The 24161-nt window shown below is 35.5% G+C and overlaps 1 protein-coding gene and 1 pseudogene across 1 annotated transcript; one reads left to right on the top strand and one right to left on the bottom strand.

Moving 5' to 3' along the window:
• Positions 1-18922: 18922 nt before the first annotated feature.
• Positions 18923-20338, top strand: LOC108993669 (annotated as a pseudogene).
• Positions 20339-21460: 1122 nt separating this feature from the next.
• On the bottom strand, positions 21461-23912 carry LOC108993688 (proteasome subunit alpha type-4). The gene is made up of 2 exons (XM_018968667.2): positions 23783-23912; positions 21461-22436 (listed from the first exon to the last, which is right to left on the bottom strand). Exon 2 carries the CDS (start codon positions 22423-22425, stop codon positions 21673-21675), a length of 753 nt encoding a protein of 250 aa, XP_018824212.1. The 5' UTR covers positions 22426-22436; positions 23783-23912; the 3' UTR covers positions 21461-21672.
• Between the last annotated feature and the right edge of the window lie 249 nt (positions 23913-24161).

Below are 24161 nucleotides of genomic sequence, written 5' to 3'. Positions count from 1 at the left end.
GAAAGATCTTCAACAAGAGAGTTGTGAACTTTTTGGTAATCTTCACTCTAAGTATTCTTTTCTGATGGTGAAAAATCTATTCCCTACTCCATCAGTATTACATTACAACTTCTAATCCATTGTACTAAACATCTAACTTTAATAGACAAAGCTAATCCTCTGTTGTATCATCTAAGAGGAGTCAAAACATTATGTGAATTAGATAGGTTGGTCAGGTGGTGTTGGATTCGTTAAACTTCATTGGTATAGAGTCTTAAGTATATTTACAGTTTTAAATATTATTTGTAATGTTGGCATTGAGTTGGCAACTATGAATATTATTTGTTGCGAAGGTGGAGTGGTCATTGTTGTATACTGTGATTTTGGTAATTGTTTTAGGTGCTAGTGATGCCATGGATCCATGGTGGTGGACTTTGTTGCTTTATGTATTGTTTATGATTGTGAATTTGTGGCTTTGGTTTTGTGGATAACTTTTTATTATTTTCTGAAACCTATTTTGAATAGTTTACATTGTTAATTTCAGCCACTAAGGACTTGAGTACAAAAAATGATCTTGTTTAATAGAAAAAGTAGAATATAATTAAAACATAATGGAATAAATAAATTCATAGCTCTATTACACCAGAAGAAAATCTTCAACGGGATTGTTCCATCTTTTCAACAAATATATGAGGAGTAAAAATAGAAAGAGGATGTTGAAGAACAAGAAGAACAAGATAGAATAAATAATGAAAAAAAAATAAGCGATGATTAAAATATTGCATAATAAAGAATCTCATACCTTGATTACGTAATAAAAGAAATGAGAATCTCATACCATATTGATTGCAACAAAAAATCTTCAGCACGTGAGTTTTAGACTTTTTACAATCTTCACTCTAAGCATTCATTTTCGCTTGCTAAAAACCCACTAAAAAACAAATATAGTTTATACACGACATCAACATAGGAGTATTATTAAAACATAGCATAATAAATAATTTCATACCTTGGTTGCAGTGAAAGATCTTCAACAAGATAGTTTTGAACTTTTTGGTAATCTTCACTCTAAGTATTATTTTCTGATTGTGGAAAATTCATTGCCCACTCCATCAGTACTACATTACAACTTCTATTCCATTGTACTAAACATCTAACTCTAATAGACCAAGCTAATCCTCAGTTGTATCATCTAAGAGGTGTCAACATTATGTGAATTCAATTGGTTGGTCTGGTGGTGTTGGATTCATTATACTTCATTAGTAGAGTTTTAAGTATATTTACAGTTTTAAATATTATTTGTGATGTTGGCATTGAGTTCGCAGCAATGAATATTATTTATTGCGAAGGTGGAGTGGTCGTTGTTGTATACTTTGATTTTCGTAACTGTTTTAGGTGCTAGTGATGCCATGGATCCATGGTGGTGGACTTTGTGGCTTTGAGTATTGTTTATGATTGTGAATTTGTGGCTATGGTTTTGTGGATAACTTTTTATTATTTTCTAAAACCTATTTTGAATGGTGTACATTGTTAATTTCAGCCATTAGAAGACTTGAGTAAAAAAAACGATCATGTTTAATGCCAACAGTAGAATATTTTTAAAGCATAGTGGAATAAATATTACAAACCTCTATTACACCAAAAGAAAATCTTCAACGAGGTTGTTCCATCTTTTGAACAAATAAATGAAAAGTAGAAATAGAAAAAGGACGTAGAAGAAGAAGACATAGTAGAAGAACAATAACAAGATGGAAGAAGTAATGAAAAAAAAAAACAAGCGATGATTGAAATGTTGCGTAATAAAGAATCTCATACCTTGTTGATTGCAACGAAAAATCTTCAGCACGTGAGTTTTAGACTTTTTGCGTAATAAAAGAAATGAGAAGTAGAAATAGAAGAAGTACGTAGAAGAAGAGAAAAAGGAAGAGGAAGTAGAAGAATAGGGAAAAACAATCAAAAGATTATTAATATAATGCGTAACAAAGAATCTCATACCCTGTTGATTGTAAAGAAAAATCTCCAGCACGAGAGTTTTAGACTTTTTGCAATCTCCACTCTAAGCATTCATTTTCGATTGCTCAAAACCCCCTAAAAATAAATATAATTTATACACGACATCAATATAAGAGTATTATTAAAACATAGAATAATAAACAATTCCATACCTTGGTTGCACTGAAAGATCTTCAACAAGATAGATGTGAACTTTTTGATAATCTTCACTCAAGTATTCTTTTCTGATTGTGGAAAATCGATTGCCCACTCTATCAGTATTACATTACAACTTCTAATCCATTTTACTAAACATGTAACTCTAATAGACCAAGCTAATCCTCAGTTGTATCATCTTAGAGGAGTCAACATTATGTGAATTCGATAGGTTGGTCAGGTGGTGTTGGATTCGTTATACTTCAGTAGTAGAGTTTTAAGTATATTTACAGTTTTAAATATTATTTGTGCTCTTGGTATTGAGTTTGTAGGTATGAATATTATTTATTGCGAAAGTGGAGTGACCATTGTTGTATACTTTGATTTTGGTAATTGTTTTAGGTGTTAGTGATGCCATGGATCCATGGTGGTGGACTTTGTTGCTTTGATTTTGTGGATAACTTTTTATTGTTTTTTGAAACCTATTTTGAATGGTGTACATTGTTAATTTCAGCCATTAGAAGACTTGAGTAAAAAAAACGATCAGGTTTAATACCAACAGTAGAATATTATTAAAGCATAATGGAATAAATAAATTCATACCTCTATTGCACCAAAAGAAAATCTTCAACGAGGCTGTTCCATCTTTTCAACAAATAAATGAGAAGAAGAAATAGAAAGATGACGTAGAATAAGAAGTAGTAGAAGAAGAAGGATAAGATAGAAGAAATAATGAAAAAAAAACAAGCAATGATTAAAATATTGCATAATAAATAATCTCATACCTTGATTGCAACAAACAATTTTCAGCCTGAGAGTTTTAGACTTTTCACAATTTCAACTCTAGGCATCCATTTTTTATAGCAAAATAGCTCTTTAAAAAAATTTGATGTAGTCTCTATATGACATTAATATATGAGTATTATTAAAATATAGCATAATATACAATTTTATATACCTTGATTGCAGTAAAAGATCCTCAAGAAGAGTTTCAATATTTTGGCAATCTTCACTCTGAGTATTCTTTTACAATGGTAGAGAATCCAAAGCCCGCTCCACAAGTATTACTTTATAATCTCTAATTCGTTGTACTTAAAGACTAACTCTAGTAGACCATGTTAATCCTCAATTGTATCATCCAAGATGAGTCAACATTATGTGAATTCGATATGTTAGCCAAGTGGTGTTGGATTCGTTATATTCCAGTGGTAGAGTTTTTAGTAGATTTATTGTTTAAAATATTATTTGTGTTGTTGGCATTGATTTTGCAGCTATGAATAATATTTATTGCGATTGCAGCGTGGCCATTGTTGTGTACTTTGTTATTGAGAATTGTTCGAGGTCGTTGTGATGCCGTGGATAGAGGGTGACTTTGTGGTTTTGTCGATATTATTTTTTGTATTTTTCAAATTATATTTTTATTAGAGTACATTGTTAAATTCGGCAATGAGAAGATTTAATTAAAAAAAATAAGAACACGTTTGATACCAACATTAGAATATTATTAAAGGATGACGGAATAAATAGATTCATACATCTATTGCAACAAAAGAAAAGCTTCAACAAAGCTGTTCCATCATTTCAACAAAGAAATGAAAAGTAGAAGAAGAAGAAGATAGAATAAAAATTATAGGAAAAGAAAATCAATCTAAAGATTATTAAAATATTGCTTAGTAAAGAATGTGATACCTTGATTGTAACCAAAGATCTTCAATGCGAGAGTTTTAGACTTTCCGCAATCTCCACTCTAGGTGTTCATTTCCAACAGCATGAAACCCACTAAAACAACTAAAATATTCTATGTGACATCAATATAAAGAGTGATTAAAACATAGCGTAATAAATAATTTCATATCTTGATTGCATTGAAAGATCTTCAACGAGAGAGTTTCACACATTTGGCAATCTCTAATGTTGGAAAATTCATAGTCCACTCCATCAATATTACATTACAACTTCTAATTCATTATACTAAACATCTAACTCTAATAGACCAAGCTAATCCTCAGTTGTATCATATAAGAGGAAACAACATTATGTAAATTCGATAGGTTGATCAGGTGGTGTTGGATTCATTATACTTCAGTAGTAGAGTTTTAAGTAGATTTACAGTTTTAAATATTATTTATACTGTTGACATTGAGTTTGCAGCTATGAATATTATTTATTGTGAAGGTGGAGTGGTCATTGTTGTATACTTTGATTTTGGTAATTGTTTGAGGTGGTTAGTGATGCCATGGATCCATGGTGGCTGACTTTGTTGCTTTGAGTATTGTTTATGATTGAGAATTTGTGGCTTTGGTTTTGTAGATTTTTTTTTTAAAACATATTTTGAATGGTGTACATTGTTAATTTCACTAGCTCGCCCTACTCAACTACTTCTAATTCAAACATCAGCCTCGTTGATGTTCTGTTGAATACTTTGGGAATTATTTTTGCATCCAAAAGCAGTGTGAGTTTTAATTTAAATCAAACAAAGAAAAGAAATAGCATCGAAAATCAAGCAGAAAGGTTATACTATAAAACAAAATCAGCAACACATTTACCCTCCTCTTATTCGTCAGAGTTAATCACCTTACCTGCTTGGGGTTGGGTCTCTTCAGTACTCTTTGGAGGTACCACCAATGTCGTTGCAGCAAGGCCTTTCTCTTCGGACAGCCCGTTAACAACTATGGTGTCAATGCTTTTTATTTTAGGTTTTCTGCAAATTGAAAAAAGAAAACCAACATACAGAATCGATGAGACTGCTACTCAAGAATTAAGGGAAACCAAAATCGTTCAAAGAGACTAGTTTTGAGATACCACCCTCTTTTATCTTGTTGCTTGTGCATGAACCGGTTTCCTGCAAGGCAAGAATATTGTTAGATCAGAGCATTGAACTATGGGTTCCAAACCTCTCTATCCATAAGTTGTGAGAGATGCATTTGTAAAAAGGAGAATGATGACATGCACAGTATACATATGTAGTAAGTAATGGTGTGTGTGTGTTCATATAAGATTTCTTCCTCGAAAGAAATATGAATTATTGAATTGCACTTTCAATAAGAGAATTACACAAGAACTATAAAAGATCGACCCCACATAAATTTGCACCCAACTAACTAACGTCAAGAAACCATAGAAGACAATCCTTGAGTAAAACCTTGAAGGGGCGACAAAATTGAAAATCAAATAAGGAATTCTCCACAACCTTTTGCTCAACTTCAGAAACTATGTACTTTGCAACATCAGTAGAGCAAGTAAGCTTATCTGCTTTCTCATCAAGGATCTCAATGGAGAATTCCTGCTCAAAAGACAAAACAAGCTCTACCTTGTCCAAGCTGTCCAGGCTCAAGTCTTTTTGAAAATTATTGAAGTGAAAAAAAATTAATTTTCTTTGATCATGGGCTAGATTTTGTGAAACGTGTATATCAAAATAGAACATTATCCAACAAGCAGGATTGTTCAATATACAAAAGATTATAGCATATACAATATAATTTGTGCTTTGTTGTTTCCCCAAATTTCTATAATAACTTTGGAAGACATCTATCAATTACCTTATAGGCATCCATTTTATCAAATTTCTCAACTACTTCAAGCACTCGGTCCATTATTTTATCAGAGCTGGTTATTGTTGATGAGCAAATCTTGCGACTCAATTGCTTGAGCACATACCAGTCAGCTAATAACCACCTTTCAGCTGATACCCCCACCCTCATGCCTCAAGATGGAATCTCTTAGTACTTTGCATTTTCAATTGCTAGTAACTGAACAGAAACTACTTAATAACAAGAGTGGAATGAAGAAAGGAACTCATAAGTTTGGAAGGTTCTCAACATCAACAATACTCCTTTTATTCTTTATAGGTACATCTACGATACTCCTTTTATTCTTAATAACAGGTAAATGATGTTTATAATTATGACAAACTTGACCTAAATATGTAGCCTACATTTGTATGCGGCGAGTAAGGTCTAGCATGTGAAAACTACTTGATCCATCACAAAATACAAGAGGTTTTACCAGAAGAGGAAAATAGCAAGAACCTACAGAAGAATATTAACCTCTAGCTAGTAGTTTCTAAGCATTGCATATCTGTTGGTGATTGGGAACACAAGAAGTGTCTTATGGAACCAAGGAAGCTCCTAGGTAAAAAGTGAATGCAAAACCAGCAAATTGAAATTTGCAAGTGCGTTGAAATTTACTGACTGCTTACGAGCCTATAAAAAAAATACATACTGCTAAGCAATACCATGCATGAGTACATGGCAAAACTATTTGAAATCAGTCAAGGAAACTTTCCAGTTATTAAACTGGTTTTGTATGCTCTTTTCAATAGCAGATCTTGGACATTCGGTCAAATTGCTTTTGGATCAAGGAAATGAAAACGCAGACGCTACAAATAGAGAGGGGTCTAGAACTGATAAGGGAGTCAGAAACACCTCTGGACTATTGCAGAGGAACAAGCAAGACCAAAGCAGAAACATAAAAAAATAAAAATAAAAAGAAAGCCCAACCTATCAGACGGATTTGCCGTGAGAGTAAGGGAGGAGACAGGGGAGTGAGTCTTCTTGTATTGGAGGTTGTACTGTCCCTCTACGTTCTTGAAATACATCTTCAGCCCCTGAGATTGCACATTCATTGAGGATGAAGACGATGTCATGAACCCTGGACGTCGCTGCCGTCGATGCCGACGTCAACACCCTGTTTCCGTGGTCGTTGTTCCCGTTGTGCATCATCATCTCGATTATTTCCGTCTCTCCGCTGATCTCTCCTTGCGTAAAATCTTTCACGCTCTGACATTTCCGTAGCTCTCTCTCTCTCTTGATTCTTCTTTTCCGAGTCACTGTATTTCTCTCTCTACAGAGTATATTTAGAAGAGTATACAACGGCTGAATAGAAATGGAATGAGGAACCAACGTCTGTTTCTATGGTTAAGTTTTGAATTTTCTAGCCGTTAGTTTTAAAATTTAAATTCTCTACACTTGAATTCGTTATGTTTATAATTTCCTTGGCAATAATATGCTAGTAAATTCTAAGCCGAGCATGGAACTCTAAACCGCTATTGCCAGTCACAAGACTACGTTGCCTAAAAACCAATACCTCGTCTAATTTCCACCACTTTAGCAAACTGAAAAATAACGTTAGTTGCTACATATCATCATACGAATAAATAAAAATAATGAGAGCATGTGTAAAACCATGTTTATAGTGAATTCACTTTTTTTGAGGTTTGGAGGGATTGCTGGAGGAGAACCAGAGAGTTTGGATGTTACTTCATGAGAGCTTTGTGATTATAGAGAGCTTAGTGAGAATAAAGAGCTTGTATTCAACTATGTTTGTAGTGAATTTTACACTCAAAATCCATAAATGAAGACTCAAGTATACCGCCACCAAGAATAACCACATGAAAGGAGAGGCCTCAGTTTTGATCTCACCACCTCGATTTGATATTGGGAAAATTGTACTGATACCTCCAAGCTATCATCCTTTCTGCCATGAGACATCCAAACCATCGGGTTTTAGTACTCAACCTTCAACACCTCTAATTTTAGAGTAAAATAGATAAAAAAAAAAAAAAAAAATTGCAACTCAAAAGATTTAAGTACAATCCACTATAAGATGGTTTCCATTCATATACATTCAATGCTGATTCTTGCCTTAATGATGATGATCATGCCTGTAAGTGTAAGGTCCCAACAAAATTAAGGTGTGATTTAGGCATAAAACGACTAGACACCATGTCCATCTCCAACCATTAGTACTAAAATATACATATTAACTTCTTATAATTAAGCCATTATGGTGGCAGATACTATTATGTGCAAATCCAAGTGTTTGTTTAACAATCCCAAGGCAATTTTGCACATTAATACATCAGTCCGGCTTACTTGTGAGGTGCATGATGTTTGCAGTTTTTTATCCGAGTAATAATACTCACATAATACATTTCATAATATATTTCATAGTACATGTAAAATAAGAATATTTTTATAAAATGATTTACTTTCATTAGGTAGTTTACAAAAATATCCCTCATTTTAAAACATTTTTGTGTAAAATATTGTGAAAATAGTGTGTGTTTATCATTTTTATTTTTATCCCTAAAATGATGAACAATCAATTCTAATGCTTTGATATTTCTTTAGAAACAAACTCTGACGCAGGACCTCTCAATACTGTAAATAAAATAAAACTTGCACACTTCTGGCATCTCAGCAGATTTCTCCCATCTCAAGATCCAGTATGTATTTTTATTAAATCATCAAAAGTGCCTCCAACTTTACATTTCAGATCTTTAAATAAACGCCAAAATTGCAAACTAACTCTACTTGATAAGAACAACTGTAGATAAAACAATAACATACTAAAACTAGGAAATGACAACATCGACATGGGCATCCAGCCCTTATTGATAATTACTACCTAAGTTGTTTAGATAAGGACTGACTACTAACCTAGTCTTATTGACAACTACTAGCTTCATGAGTCCTCCTTGCACAATATCTTCACAATATTTTAGATGGCTTTGATGGTTCAACTGAGGATCAATAGTAGAGTACATGGGACTGAGGATAATAGTTGAGTACCTCGGGGTACTAGTGTTATTGGTGGATTTATTTATTCAGTAGAAGCATTTTAGTATGTTTAAATGATTGTGGAGACTTATGTAAACCCTATTTTATTTTATTACGTTAATTGAGACATGGAGATGCTATTCCATTTCATCTAGTTTATGGTATTGAGATTCTGATATGTGGGTTATGTGTTGCTAAATGAATTTGAGGTGTCTATGTTTGATTTGGAGCCTTTGGAAGTATATATATTGGATTTGGAAAATTTATTAACATTTGTGGAAGTTGATTATCAGGTAACAGGAGTTAACTCCCTAGACCTATGGGGTCAGGGAGTTACAGAAGCAATATTTTACCATGATTTTATTGATAGCGTGGCTGTCGATGCACATTTGCCAGCCATTGTCCTTCTTAGGTGTGAGTAGAGCAGGTACTGTGCAAGGGTTGAGGCTCTCATGATTAAATCCTTTGCCGAGTAAGCTTTGGACTTGTCGTTAAAGCTCCTTGTGTTCGGCTAGGCTCATCCTATATGCGGGTAAGCTTGGGAAGGTCGTCCCGAAATTAAATCCACAGCATGCTAGATGTCGGTCGAAGGGACTAAGGTAGCCCATCCAGGAGATATCCGAAAACTCCTCTAAGAGGCCATTTATTTCTGGCAGCAATGAATCCATCATTGATGGTGGGGTAGTTGTCTTGGAAATTAACACAAAAATGAGCCCACGATTATGGCTTGCTTGAGAGAAGCTCCGTAGTGCCAATATTCAGTCTTCGCTAGAGGGATAGTCAAAGTCGTGAATCTTCATGGGTTGTAGAACTACTTTCCTATCACCAAACAAAAAGGAGTATGTGTTCTTAAAGCCATCATATTTGACTTGCCTGTTGTAAAGCCAGGGCCATCCTAACAGCAAATGGCAGGCTCTCATAAGAATCACATCACAATGTAAGGTATCGACATAGTGCTGCCCGAGGGAGAAGGTGATCATACATTGATGCTTCACAGGAATAGAGGTGTCGTCGACCCACTAGAAGTTTAAGCTTCTGAACAATTTCTTGGGAGATCACGTTCATCCCACTACCGTTGTCAATAATAAGATTCAAGGACTTTCCTTGATGCTCCACTTGAGTATGGAATATATTGTTGCGCAACCAATCATCGCCAGTGGGATCTTCCTTCTTCTGCCCCGTAAGTACTCGTCAAATCACACAAATAGGCAATTCCTATGTTCTTTCTGGTGCATGCTACTATGAAGTGTTCGTGCCCTCCACACTTGTAACATTCTTTAGGCTTGCTCCTTCCCACATTACATTCTAGGATTCCCTTTGCTGGTGCTGTTGGTGTCTTGTGCAAGGTCCTATCAATTGGTGATGCTTGACTCCTCTAGTTTGGGCTACCTTTTGGTGCAGGGGTTGTCTAGTTGGTAGTGGCCTTTCAGGGGGTGAGAATTTTCTATTGCTGCTCTAGTCGGAGTGCTAGCTGATAAGCATCTTCTATGCTTGAAAAAACAGACGGTAAGCATATCTTTTCGAATGTCGTCTCATTGGCCTGCCTTATAGCGTGCAATAGATTGTCGCCCAGTTTCAATTACACAGCTACGGATGCTGAGTTTATGAAATTTGTTGGTATAATCATCGACGGAAGCCGCCACTTGCCTCAATAACAAAAATTCTTCAAATAGCATTTCCCCATAATGGATGGGGAGGTACTTCTCTTGCAACCTTAGTTTCATCTCTTCCCAATCAGTAATATGACGATGATGGCGTCTATGCAAATGTTCTTCCACACTCAGCCACCAAACTCTTGCCTACCCTTTTAACTTCATCCTCACAAAGCAAACTTTGCAATCAGCCGTAATCCCAAACCAATTGAAATAAAATTGCAAGGCAATAATATAGTCTTGGAAGGCGTAAGGATCCAGCTTCCCATGGAAATCAGGTACATCCACTCTAATTCATTCTGTGGCTTCATCGTGGTGGGCCTCGGGAAACTCCGCTTGGTTCATGATAGACTCCATACGGGTTGCAAAATTATTTTTGCCACTATACGCTCGAGGCATCCATCGAGATCCCTAGAAAGGCTTGAAGGGTTGCATGTATGAGCGGTCTTCACTATTGTCGTCCCCTTCCAGTTGTAACTTTGGTCCCCCGTTTTCTGTTGTGTCTTCCTGTTTGTTAGCGCCTGATCCTTCTGGTTTATCAAACACATGGTTCCAGATTACATCAACTTCCTTGTTTAGAACTCAATTGATTGATCACTTCCAGAAGCAGGTTGTCTCTTTGTTGTGGTTAGGCCTATGCAAAATACCCGTTGAATCCGTCAACCCATCTGACCAGATCAGATCCGTTCGATAGAAGCCGGTTTGCATCAATGTCGAGTTGAACCCGATAAATAATGGGCAGACTCGACTCCTATAAAAATAAAATAAAACACTTCAGTGTTCGATCTTCAGACATAAACCCTAGCAGCCAAGTCGCCCCTGTTGGTCACCGATGATTGCGAATTGCCTGTCGTTTCATCTGCAACCAACTTTGGATGACCATTGACCAGGTAAGATTTTACGCAGATTTTATCTACCCTTCCCCAACTCAGGCGACCGTTGCTTCTTCTTCAAAAGGCTTCAAAATAAAAACACCATTGTCTGGCTCTCACTCTGCCTCTTCTCGCATTCCCAGACGTTCACCAACACATCTAAGGATCCGCATTATACAATGGCCGAAGATTTGTTTACGGCTAACGCTGTCACTAAGTTTTCTTGTTTCAACAAAACCTGAACCTAGAAGTGCTTGGTTCTGTAGCTCCCTTCGCCATACCTTGACAGTTCCATACGTTGAGCCCGTGAACACAAAGGCATTGAAGCCCGCGACGACGGCATTTTCTGCATCTTTGTAGGCGTTGATGGACTCCAATATAACAAGCCATGCTCTTCGTTCAGGCTCATGCACGTCACCCGCATCGAAATATTTGATGCGAACAATGTTGCGATGGCGTCGGACTTTGCTGGGGTTTTCGTTTTGCTTCTGAGGAATTTGGGGTTTTCGTTTTGTTGTGATTGAGGAATTGGGAAAGTTTTCTCATGAGTCTGTAAATCGAATTTGTTATTGTGTGAATCGTTTCATTAATTTTAGACCTAACCCGCACATTACGGGTCGGGCCGTTTTGATCTGAGTGAACAAACATGTCGGGTCGGGTTAGAAAAAAACAGTGCGGGTTGGACGGGTTGCAGGCCTAGTTGTGGTCTTAAGTGAGTGGTGTTCGGGGGCTTTTTACTCCGTGTGTTCATGGTGTTGATGATGGAAACATTGGCTCTTGATATCAAAATTGACGTAGGACCTCCCAATACTGTAAATAAAATAGAACTTGCACATTTCTGGCGTCTCACCAGATTTCTCCCATCTCAAGATCCAATATGTATTTTTACTAAATCATCAAAAGTGCCTCCAACTTTACATTTCAGATCCTTAAATAAACGCCAAAATTGCAAACTAACTCTTTGTGATAAGAACAACTGCAGATAAAACAATAACATACTAGAACTAGGAAACAATAACATCGAGATGGGCATTCAACCCTTATTGATAATTACTACCTAAGTTATTTAGATAAGGACTGACTACTCACCTAGTCCTATTGACAACTACTAACTCAATGAGTCCTCCTTGCACTCGGACTTTGTCAAACTCTGGTTTCCTTTTCAGGAAATGAAGATGTCCCAAAAAATTAATTTGATATGACATTTTCGAAATTAATTTCCAATTAATTCTTAGCAAAAGGACATCGTTTTCAAGAATTTTAATATTTTTTTCTACATTTCATTATGCATTGAAAAGAACGTGAAATTGCTGAGCTCTAAAAATTGAAAATCTACTTAATTTAATTTCGAAAACTATAATTCAAGTAGAGTTTTAGGACTCGTTTGAAAACTTGGAATATCTTATAATTCAGTAAATAGTAATAAAACTATCTATGAATAATAATAAAATTGTTTGAGTTAAGGTATTTTAATAAGTTTTGGAAAATGAGAGAAAAAAAATTAAATAAATATATTATAAAGTTAAAAAAAGTTTTGAATATTGTTTTGAATATTATTTTGAATATTATTTTTGTTTTGAAGTCTACAGAAGTTATATTGATTTTTATATTTTGATTTTGAAGTTTGTAAAAATTGTAATGATTAGATAATGATTAAATGAAAAAGTTGAAGATTTGAAATTGAAAAGTATTTTGTGGTTGAATTATGTTTGGGAAGAAAATTCCAAGAAGTTTTGAGAATTTTCCATTTCATCTAGGGGTTGGGCTCTAACTCCGATAGAGTTGGAAAGCCCAACTCCGAAATCCAACTCTGTCTTTTGCTTGAGTCGAAGCCCAACTTCGACTCCGACTCCGATCGGAGTTGCTGGAGTCATCGTTAGAGCTTCGACACCACATAGGGAGGAAGGGAGAGAGAGAGAGAGAGATGGCTCGGTTGGCCGCATCCATCGAACGATGGCATAGTCGATGCTACTAAAGCCATCGTGATGATATTAAGTCTGTACATTCCGGTGAATGGTATACATGTAATCCAGTGCATTTCTCCCTTTGTAAGATGGCTCCACAAATGCATAAAAAGAAATAGGACTGGAAAGAGAGTAGAGACTTGATGTTGAACAGGAAATATATATATATATATATATATATATGTGTGTGTGTGTGTGTGCGCGCGCGCGCGCGCGTGTGCACGCATTGTTATCACTATATTCAAATTCAAGTTGATGTAAAGGAATGAGTAGTTAGGATTGTATCTTGAAACTAACATTCATGGCTCGAAAACCAAAATTTTAAAAAAACTCAAAAGAGTGGGTCTATTATGTTGCCCCACCTTTACCGTTGGGTGTACCCCCAGCGTTTTTTTTTTCTTTCACATTTTTTTAATATATTTAAATATTTTTAAAAATTAAAAAAAAATATACAAATATACTTATAATCACTTCTTTAATCACTAAGTAAAAAAAAAATTGATCAGTAGTCAAATGAAGTGGTCAAACTGAGGAGGTAAAATAGTTTTTTCCAAACTGAAAATAGCTAACATTACCTCTCACATGGCCCTAGAACAAAATTAAAAAGAAAAAGAAAAACCTCAAAAAAGTGAAAAACTAAGTTACTAACAATGATTTGAAAACTCAAAACGCTAACTACAAGTCTACGACTCTACACCCACCCCATAACAAAAAAATAGAAAAAACCCAAAAACCCAAAGGACGGTGATTTGGAAATTGAACCCAAATGTAAAAGTAAAAAGTAAACAGAGAGATAGAAAATAGACAGACAGACAAATAGATTGAAACAGACAAAGAAAATACACTAAAAAAATAGACTTTTCTTTCTTTATTCGGAGAAGCAATAAAAATCGCTACAGGATTTTTTTTTTTCAGTTAGAGATGGAATTTGGAGTTCAGAGCAAACGTCTACTCTGACTCTGACTCCGACTCCTATTGAAATTTTGGAGGAATTCTGAGTCTGATTCCAAAGTCCTACGCGAGGGTCGGGCAATGAAGGGACCTACCCACCCATTGTTGGCACCCTGTAAGAGGAAATACAAAGTTTGGAGAAAAGAGTAATCTTATTCATGGCCTCTAGTGTTTAAAATTTCATATTTCAATCAAGCAAAATACTTCTGCAAGTGTTCTATGCTCCACGAGTGTGGTTGTTCATTACCCTGAGCGTCCTTAAGCCGATAGGAGCCCGACCTATTGTTGGCGGTGATGACATACAACCCTCCTATCATGGCCCCAGCTTCTCCTCTCCTCTTGCGTAGTTGTTCTCGTCTGTCTCAAGACCAAACCGCGCACTTTAAAGGACCTAGGTTTGACCCTCCTATTGAAATAGTGCTCAACCTTTCTTTTATTGATCGTCATCCGCATCTCAACCTCTTATCTCTTTTCTTCTAACAGGTCCAGCTACTCTTACAATTTCTCGTTGTTGGAGTTTTGGTTGAAGTGTTGGATCCTATAGGTTGGCATCCCTACTTCCACTAGTACGACCGATTCACTTCCACAAGTGAGGGCGAAAGGGGTTTCTCCCATCAGCATTCTAACGATAGTCTAGTACGTCTATAGGACTCTAAGGAGTTCCTCTGCCCAACTTCCTTTCTTATCAATCAAGTTTTTCTCCAGATTTCGGAGCAACAACTTGTTGGTTGCTTCGACTTGTCTTTTAGCCGGTGGGTGACCTGGGGTAGAGTATTTGGACTTGATTTCCAACTCTATACACCAGTCGTGATAGTGACTCAAGTCGAACTGTTAAGGGTGTAACCAATCTAGTTCGGTCCAGTGTTGTACATTTTTAAGAACCAAACCGATATACAACTGTTTAGAAAATTTAAGAACTAATACCGAACCGGCTCACTATCGAAACCAAAACTTTTGGTTTTTTCGGTTTTGGTCTGGTCCAATCTGGTTTTTTTTATTTTATAGATTATCTATATTAGTAATAATATGATATTTACATATACTAAACCTTTTAGTCTATTTATATTATAGTATAAGTATATTATTTTATATTAATTGTTAACATACTAGCATAGTATTGAATTCAACTATAGTCTATATAAGTTCTAGACCTTTTTATGACTATATATAATCAAATGCGTAAAAATGTATTTACAAAAAAAATATATATTGTAATTTATTTGCCAAAAATATATTTTCATTGATATATATTTATATAATATTAAGTTTATACTAATAAATTAATGATAATGTTTATCTTTAAGATTAAAATTTTATGTTATATTTATTTTCTATTATAAGATTAAAATTATATGTTATATCAAATGTTACATTAAAAATATAAATTAATCGATTGTTATATTACATGTTATATTAATTGACTTGAATAATAAGATTAGAATTTCATGTTTTATTAATTAGCAATTTAGCATATAATATATAAAATATAAAAAGAAATTATAAATATATATATATATATCAATCCGGTCGGTTCAAACCAGTTTTAAAAATATTAAAACTGGTACCACACCGATTTATGACCGATTTTGATTTTTAAGAACTAGTACCGTACCAGACTGCTTACAAATCAGATTGAACCCTGGTTCGGTCCGGTTCAACCTATATTTTGATTTTTTTTTTTCACCCTTACAAAGTGTCGCTCGTTGTCTGAGATTATGTTGCAGGGGATGCCAAACTTGCAAACCACAACCTTCCACCCGAATCGAGTGATATTGTTTGTTGTGATGATTTCTAGGGCTTCCGCTTCCAATCATTTCCTGAAGTAATCTACAACAGCGACCCCAAACCTTATGCCCCTTACTCGAGGGTAAGGGAATGACTAGGTTGATTCCCCACTGCATGAACGGCCAAGGCAACATGATCGACATCAATTCCTCTAGCGGGCAATGCAGTATAGGGGCATACAAGTGGCACTTCAGGCATTTTTTGACAAATTCTTCCACGTCTTTTGACTTATATAACAACTTCAACAACAGTGATCAGCCTACTCCAACAAGTAGTAGTCATAGCTCCTCACTCCCAACTAGCTCGACATATTCCTTAGATGACAGAGGTGTAGATCTTTCATCACCACTGGTGCGGCGGTATCATCAAATCCGTGCAACAATGAATATTATGTAGTGTAGGTCTGAGGTTGAACGTTATTTGATGGAAGATGTCGAAGCACCTAGTGATACATTTCATTTATTATCTTGGTGGAAGGTTAATTCCACCAAGTTTCCTATTCTTTCCCGAATAATCCGAGATGTACTAGCCATTCCTATCACTACGGTTGCCTCTGAGTCGGCGTTTAGCATCAAAGGTCGTGTCTTGGACGCTTATTAGAGTTCATTGTCTCCAACCACCGTCGAGGCCCTCATTTGCACACAAAACTGGTTAAGTTCAACGCCCATTAAAGTAGATACCATTGATGCCAAGAGCTATAGGCTTGAATCAAATAACTTTATAATTTTAAATGATTATTTACATAATTTTATTATTTTCATTATTTAATTTATAATTTATATGATTTTGTAGACGTAGTTGTGAACCCCAGACTAATTATGGATGACTGAGAGTTTGAGACCAACGCACCATGGGATGATTACCATCACGCAAAACTCGTCAGAGTTATAGGTAGAGGTGAGTTCATAATATTACTTGGAGTCTTGGTTGATAATTGAGCTGAACTATTGTATATTTTATACATTTAGAACCAATATATTTTATTTATTTCATTACATTATCATTGGTTTTAGATATTAAAAAAAAAAAACAAATAGTTAAGATGCATAAATCTGAATTGTGATTTAAATTGATTTATAGCATAGTTAATGCTTAATTTTTATAACTTGTGATTTATTTGGATAATATTCCTTCAGATGCACAACATATTTTTTATATTCTATTCTTCATTTTTATTTTATTTTTTTTTCTAATTTTTTGTTTTTTTTTATAGGCGAAAAGTTAAAAAACAAAGGACACAAGAGGAATTATGTTTTTTCTTTCACTTTTTGGTTGGGAGACGTAAAAAGGGGAGAGTATTTTGATTTTTTTTTTTTTTTTAAGCCTGGGACACAAAAGGCAAAGAGAAATGATTTATACAAGCTCTAAATAGACAAGTCTCATACAAGTTCATGTAAAAAAATAGACCCCATCTTAAAAAATTGTAAAAAAAACTATTCTTTATTAGTGGGACCCATTGTTTTATAAAAATCTTGTATGAGGCTTGTCTGTTTGGAGGTTGTATCTAGCATTACTCAAAGGCAAAACGTCTTTTTGGGTTTGGACGAAAAAGTCTATTTTTCCTTTAACGCATAGTGCGTCGCCGTTGCTCCTCAATCTATTTTTTTTTCTTTAACGCATAGTGTGCCGCCGTTGAAGAGCTCCTCTGGGTCCAACATCTACCGCTGCCTCTGTTACCTACTACCTCAATCTCCATTTATTTGACTTGTTCTTTCAACTCTCCACTTTTTATTTAATTTCAATTTAAAATTTGTGGAATATTTTTTAGATTTTCGACATAGAAGTTCGGGAAATTTATTTGCAATTTATTTTACTAAAAGTCGTTATTTTTCTTGCTCTTTTAAGCTTTCATTTAACAGTAATTACAATTGTTATGAATTGATTTTGAGAATTTGTGATTTGAATATAAAGATAAACCCTAGAATCTTGATTTTGAGACTTTTCAATTCTCAGCTCGTATTTTATCAATTATTTTCTAATCTAATTTAATTCTTAGCTTAATTTTATTAATCTCTTGGTTTCATTGCATATTAGATTGATTAAATCTTAATTAAGATTTAAATAATTTCAGCTTTATTATTTAATTTTGAAATTAATTAAAATTGTTTAGCTTAGTTGATTCTTTTATTGTTAATTTTAATTTCTTAGTCTTTTACGTTTCATTTCAACACTCAAAAATCTAAAAATATGAATCTAGTCCATGACTAGTGCCATTTTCATTCACATTGCACTCTTTCATTCATTGCATATACCATCATTTTTATTTTCTCTTTGTGAATATTTTCACCATTTTAAATGAGTTTGATTTTCAGTAACTTTTCCTAAGAAGACGATTTAGAAATTTATTCTTAATTATTACGCGACATCCTCCTGCACTTGAGATAGCTTTTGTACTGCTCATTTTTGAGTAAGTCAGTTGATAGTATAGAAGTCTATTAGTTAAATTACTAAAGAAAATATAGTGCAGCTGATCAATAAAGTTAAAACTTCATTCAGGAAAATTGGAAATAACTATCAAGTATCGAGTCATCGACTCAAATGCATGGACTGCCCAAGACTGATGTGGGGCATTGGCCATTGTGGCTATTTCACATTTGAATGAAATTTATAACATTATTCAATATTTTGGTACTGTAAATTTAAACTTATTGCGATTTGTAGTTTTAAATTTAAATTTATGGTTTGCGATTTGACGGATTTATAGTTTGATTTAGTTTTAGCTTTTTAACTTATTTTTTACAGTATTTTAGATTTTTTTTATAGTATTTATTTGTTGACTTATTTAGATATTGCGATTTTTTTTTTTTACAGTTGATACTCCGACTCCAAGCTCCGACTCCGAGCTCCGACTCCATTCGGAGTCAGAGTCAGAGCTTGTTTTGACCTCCAACCCCAGTCAGAGTTGGAGGGCACTCTGACTCCGTTGGAGTCGGAGCCCACCCCTAGACGTAAACATCGACATCGTATAACCACACTAGAACATTGCCAAGAGCTCCAAACAATACCGATCAATGCCCAAATCGAAACAGTGGTCCGTCCTTCTAGCCTATTGCGCAATTTTTCCCACATCAACATTTAACTCTTGCAGAGATTGCCGTTTTTGTAATGATGCGTTAGAAGTTCATTGTGGAAAGGGAGCTGTTTATACTCTTAACGGCATCGATATTGATGGTACAATCACCAAAGGAGAATACTCCAACTACACTATTGTCCATGAAAGGCAAGTACTTTTAAGATGTTGTAAGGTTTTTTATGTGAAAAATGAGGATATGATCACCGACTATATACAAGTTTAGTATGTGACATACAATTTATTGTGTCAATCACTATATTCATTAAAAAATGTTAATACTTTTTAAATAATCTGATATGGTTATAATGTGGAGCTTTGAAATGAAAATTAATTCCATATAAGTTATTAATGAATTGATATGATCAGCTACTCATGACTTGAGGGTAGAAAGTTGTTTGCAATTATCACTTATGAGATTAATATATAGTTTTCTTTTGGGAAATTATTAGATCTACAGATACTGCTATAAGATTCCAGACGGCAATCCACTGGCTTCAACAGCACCTCTGCTTTGTGCTGGAATTACAGTTTATGCTCCCATGATGAATCAACCTGGTAAATGCCTAGGAGTGATTGGCCTCGGTGGTCTGGGTCATATGGCTGTCAAGTTTGGCAAGGCTTTTGGGTTGATCGTTACAGCTTTCAGCACAAGCATATCTAAGAGAGAGGAGGCCCCAAGTCTTCTTGATACTGACAAACTTATTGTTAGAATTCTTGTCAAACTTGTGGCATCTCTTATATATATCTCATTTTATATGCCTATCTCTCTCTACTTCAGATTCTTGAATTCTTGTCCAGACATGAGAAGATATTTTTCCCATATGCAAGGCAACATTAAAGTCGATGCCTTAATCGAGGGTTTTTGTTCTAACTGATGGTTACTATTACTATTATTTTCTATTGCAGGCCCTAGCTGAATCATTTGACTTTATAATAGACGCAGCATCTGGAGATCACCCATTTGATGCATACATGTCACTCTTAAGACTGCTGGTGTTCTGGTCCTTGTGGGTTCCCCTAGTGAAGTCAAGGTCAGCCCTACTAGCCTTCTGCTAGGTAACTTTCTCAATTTTAGAACTCGAGCATTTCTTGAAGTTCATATAATTTACCAATCTAGGTTTCAGAATTTGCCAGCCTAATGAACTACATGCATGCAGGAATGAAAACCATTACTGGTAGTGCAGTTGGAGGCACGAAAGATACACAAGAAATGATAAACTTCTGTGCTGCTCACAATATTTATCCCGAGATAGAAGTAATTCCGATTCAGTATGCAAATGAAGCTCTTGAGAGGCTGATCAAGAGTGATGTCAAGTACTAGGTCGTGATTGATATTGAAAACTCCCTGAAATGACACCATGCAGAAGAAAAAGGAGGGATTTCTTTTATGCATGAAGCAGGTAGAGTTTCCAGTAAATCTGAAAGGGTTGTATCTGCTTTTCTCTGTTGGGACGTAGTTAATAGCATGAAATTTCTGACGGTTAATGTTCTCTCTGTTTTTGTAGTGTGCTTATGGTTGGTATATGGTGCTTTATTTATTTTGTAACTTGGAGATTAAGGTTTGAAATGGTTCAATTTATTTGTGAAACTTTGTGACAATGGTTGTAGGCCTTTCTTATTGCAGAGGAAGTCAAACCCAATTGGTATTCTTGATGTTCAAATCAACCTGATTACTTCCAGGATATATTTTTTGAGTCGGGAAGTATATAGCCTATGAGCCTCAAAATGCAAGACAAATGTGTATGGCCACTAATATCTAATGCAAGACAAATGTTGAAGCTGACGCCTAGGCTGGATCTCATTACTTAAGCTAGGGCAAAGGGGCATGACTGAAAATACAATGCTAACTCAGAATCATCTTATTTGATGTCACTATGAGATTATCACACTCTAAAACTTGAGCAAATGAAAATCTTGATCACACTCTAAAACTTGAGCAAATGAAAATCTTGATCATTCCATTGCTGATTGCCGTACTGTTAGCATCAAGGTAATTCAACAGTCGGGCCAAACTTTCCACCAATGGGACTTTGTCGAGCATCCTTGTTACAAAATTGTAGCACAAAAGCTCCTCGGCAAATTCATTACCAATACAATTTTATTTAACTCTCTAAATTTATAGATACAACATATTTACAATATACAAGAGTGGTGACAGATTTCTAGACAGAAGTCTCATCTTTAACTAGAACCATTTCAACTTAGCATTTCCTGAAAAGACACTAAAATACGGTAGACTGATCTTTATAGATACTAAAAAATGTTGAATGGCACTTCACCATCCACTTTGCATCATCAGCATTCTCTAGCATTCTAGAAATGCTGAACGAAAGCTCTAAAGCTCCCATAATCTAGTATTCTAGCTTCTTCTTTTTTAGATAATCGAAGATTAATTGAAATTCAAAGGGCATGTTACAAGTGTACGGGTAGCATACAATAGAAACAACTAATTAGAAATAGGAAAAGAGAGAAAAAATCATAGAAACTCAGCCCATCACAATCTACAGCAGCTACCCAAAGGAACAAAGTATCTAGTTAATCAAACATAAGAAGATCAAATGAAGGAGCAATTGTACCTGAGGAAGAATCTTAACCTGTTTTTACTGTCGTACAAAATGAAGCATACAATTTAAAATAGCAGCATGTGCTAGATAGGTTCTGAAAAATATCTAAACGAAAACAGATATCTTAGGAAGCCTCAGCAGCAGGTTGGGTCATTCCCAACTTCACCAACAGCTTACTCAAGGATTCTGGTGAGCATACCTGGTACTTAACTTTTCCAGAAGGCAATACGAAGACTTCAGCCAATTCCAGCTTATCTGAAGTAAGACTTGTGCTGTCCATTGTCTTACTGAGCACTTTCAGTGCAAGCTCAACCGCTTCTTCCCTTGTGATTTCATCCTTGTAATCCTGCTTAAGCATTGATTGTGCCGCCTGGTTGTTTGCCCCAACTGCTGCAGCCTTCCAACCACCATAGTTTCCACTTGGGTCACTCATGTAAAGCTGGAAACCAAAATTTTTGTCCCAGCCTGCAAACAGAAATGATACACCAAATGGACGGAGCCCACCAAATTGTGTGTAGCCTTGTTTGGTGTCACATAGAGATTGGACAAGCTGTTCAACAGGCATTGGCTCTTGGTAAGCAAATGTATAACGCTGGGCTTGGACCCTAGCCGTGTTGATAAGGATGTTGGCATCCGACATTATTCCAGCAACAGCACATGCCACATGGTCATCAATCTTATACATCTTCTCAGTTGATGTCGAAGTTTGAAGGAGTTTGGAAGTAACCTTCTTTTCGCCAACCAAAACAACTCCATCCTTTGATAAAATCCCTATAGCGGTTCCAGCATTTCCAATGGCCTCCATTGCATACTCAACTTGGTAGAGACGACCTTCTGGGGAGAATATCGTCGTACGGCTATCATACCTTCGAGACATTTTATATCGCACTGAAACAAAAGAGAATTCATCAAAAGAGAAAATTTCTACAGTTAAAAGACAGTCCTAAGAATGGCATTATTAAAAAAAAAAAAATTAGTATGCATACTGTATAGTGCAGAAACCATGTGTTTTATATCAGTAGCACATACCAGGAATCTCTCCCTACCTCAACTCATAAAATAAATATTAGTAGCCACTATATGGTTTTTTCTTGTTCTGAATGCCTAAACCATTCATGTTTAAGGGCCTTGGTCTTGGTGGTATGCTCTCTCTAGGTCTAAGGTTCAAATCCTCTTGGGTGCAAACAATTTCTAGGGGCCATAGACTAGAGGAATTTCCCCTTGAATTACCCAGGGTACACTTAAGAAAAACTCAGTGCTAGGGGCCCATGCAGCCCCGAGATTAGTTGGGACTTTGTTCTCGGACACCCGGTGCCAATAAAAAAAATTATCAAATTGATTTAGTAAATTAGCCTTCTAACAGGAAAAAGGGAAAACAAATAGATAATTACCAATAGCACTTATGAATTTTAAACTATAACGTTTCTCCCCATGTGTGAATAAGTGAAAATCGAAGCCTCAATTCATGTAAGCTAAAATTATGGTATTATGACTTCACTGAGTGACTATGGAGCACCAAAGATAGAAAAAAACAATGACAATGTTGGTCGGAAAAGTTTAGCAGTTTCTTTATAAAACTATCATCTTTCGTACTGTAAAAGAAAATTCAACCTGCTAGAAACGCAAACAAAGATGTAAAATCACACTCGGAAACAAATTCACAATGGCATCTATGTTCCATGGGATCTAACCCTAAGGAGTAGCTCAGCTGGCCCGGCCTTGGGTTTGCTCCCCAATGTTCAACAGTTCGAGTCCCCTTAGGGCCACTGGAGGTTTATCTGGTCGTTAACTTCAGAACCTCGTGGGATTAGTCGAGTTGCGCGCAAGCTAGACCGGACACTCAAGGTTATTAAAAAAAACAATTTAAAAAAAAAAAAAAAAATCTTCGGCTAAATCCCACATAGTCCATTTTTTACGCCTAATAGTACACATCAAATTTGAGCCAAAAGATCCAAACACAAAACAATAAGAGTAAAAATAGTTTTAGGGCATTTATAAACAACCAAGAAATTGAGGGAGCCAGGATCTGGTTCTTGTGAAAGTCCACCTAAAGATTATGAGTTTGTCACAAAATACGCCATAACATACACAAAACAAAAGCACTCATTTACGAAATCAGCATGATTCGGCCATGGAAAGGAGAAAAGAAAAAAAATACAAAAATAGCAGATAAGAAGCATATACAAGAAAGATACGAGAAGACAAGGAAGAAGAATAAGAAACAAAAAGCAAACCGTAGCAGAAAGGGGAAGCGTAGCTTGGAGATGCGTCGGCGTCTGTGTCACGACGAGAAGAGAGCAGAAAGCAGGCGAAGGAGCAGAAGATCCCGAAGTGTGTGTCGATTGGGTGTGACCGAACGGGTCATACTTATTTTTCGCAAAACGGCAGCGTTTTTGTTGTTTTTTTTACCCATTTTTATTTTTATTTATATTTTTTGTCGGATCTGTTGAAATAGGTTTGGCCCTACATTTTATTGAGTTCGGGTGAGAATCCAATTCACATCAACTTGGAATCAATTAATTAAGTGTAATATTACAAATCTCACTCTTATTCCATTTTGTAAATGAATTTTACTACAAATCAGTAATTGTTCACATCACACACTCCATATCT

Source organism: Juglans regia, chromosome 8, assembly GCF_001411555.2.
Source record: "Juglans regia cultivar Chandler chromosome 8, Walnut 2.0, whole genome shotgun sequence".
Lineage (NCBI taxonomy): Eukaryota > Viridiplantae > Streptophyta > Magnoliopsida > Fagales > Juglandaceae > Juglans > Juglans regia.
The sequence above is the reverse complement of the archived record's forward strand: the minus strand, read 5'-3'. Positions and strand labels throughout refer to the sequence as shown.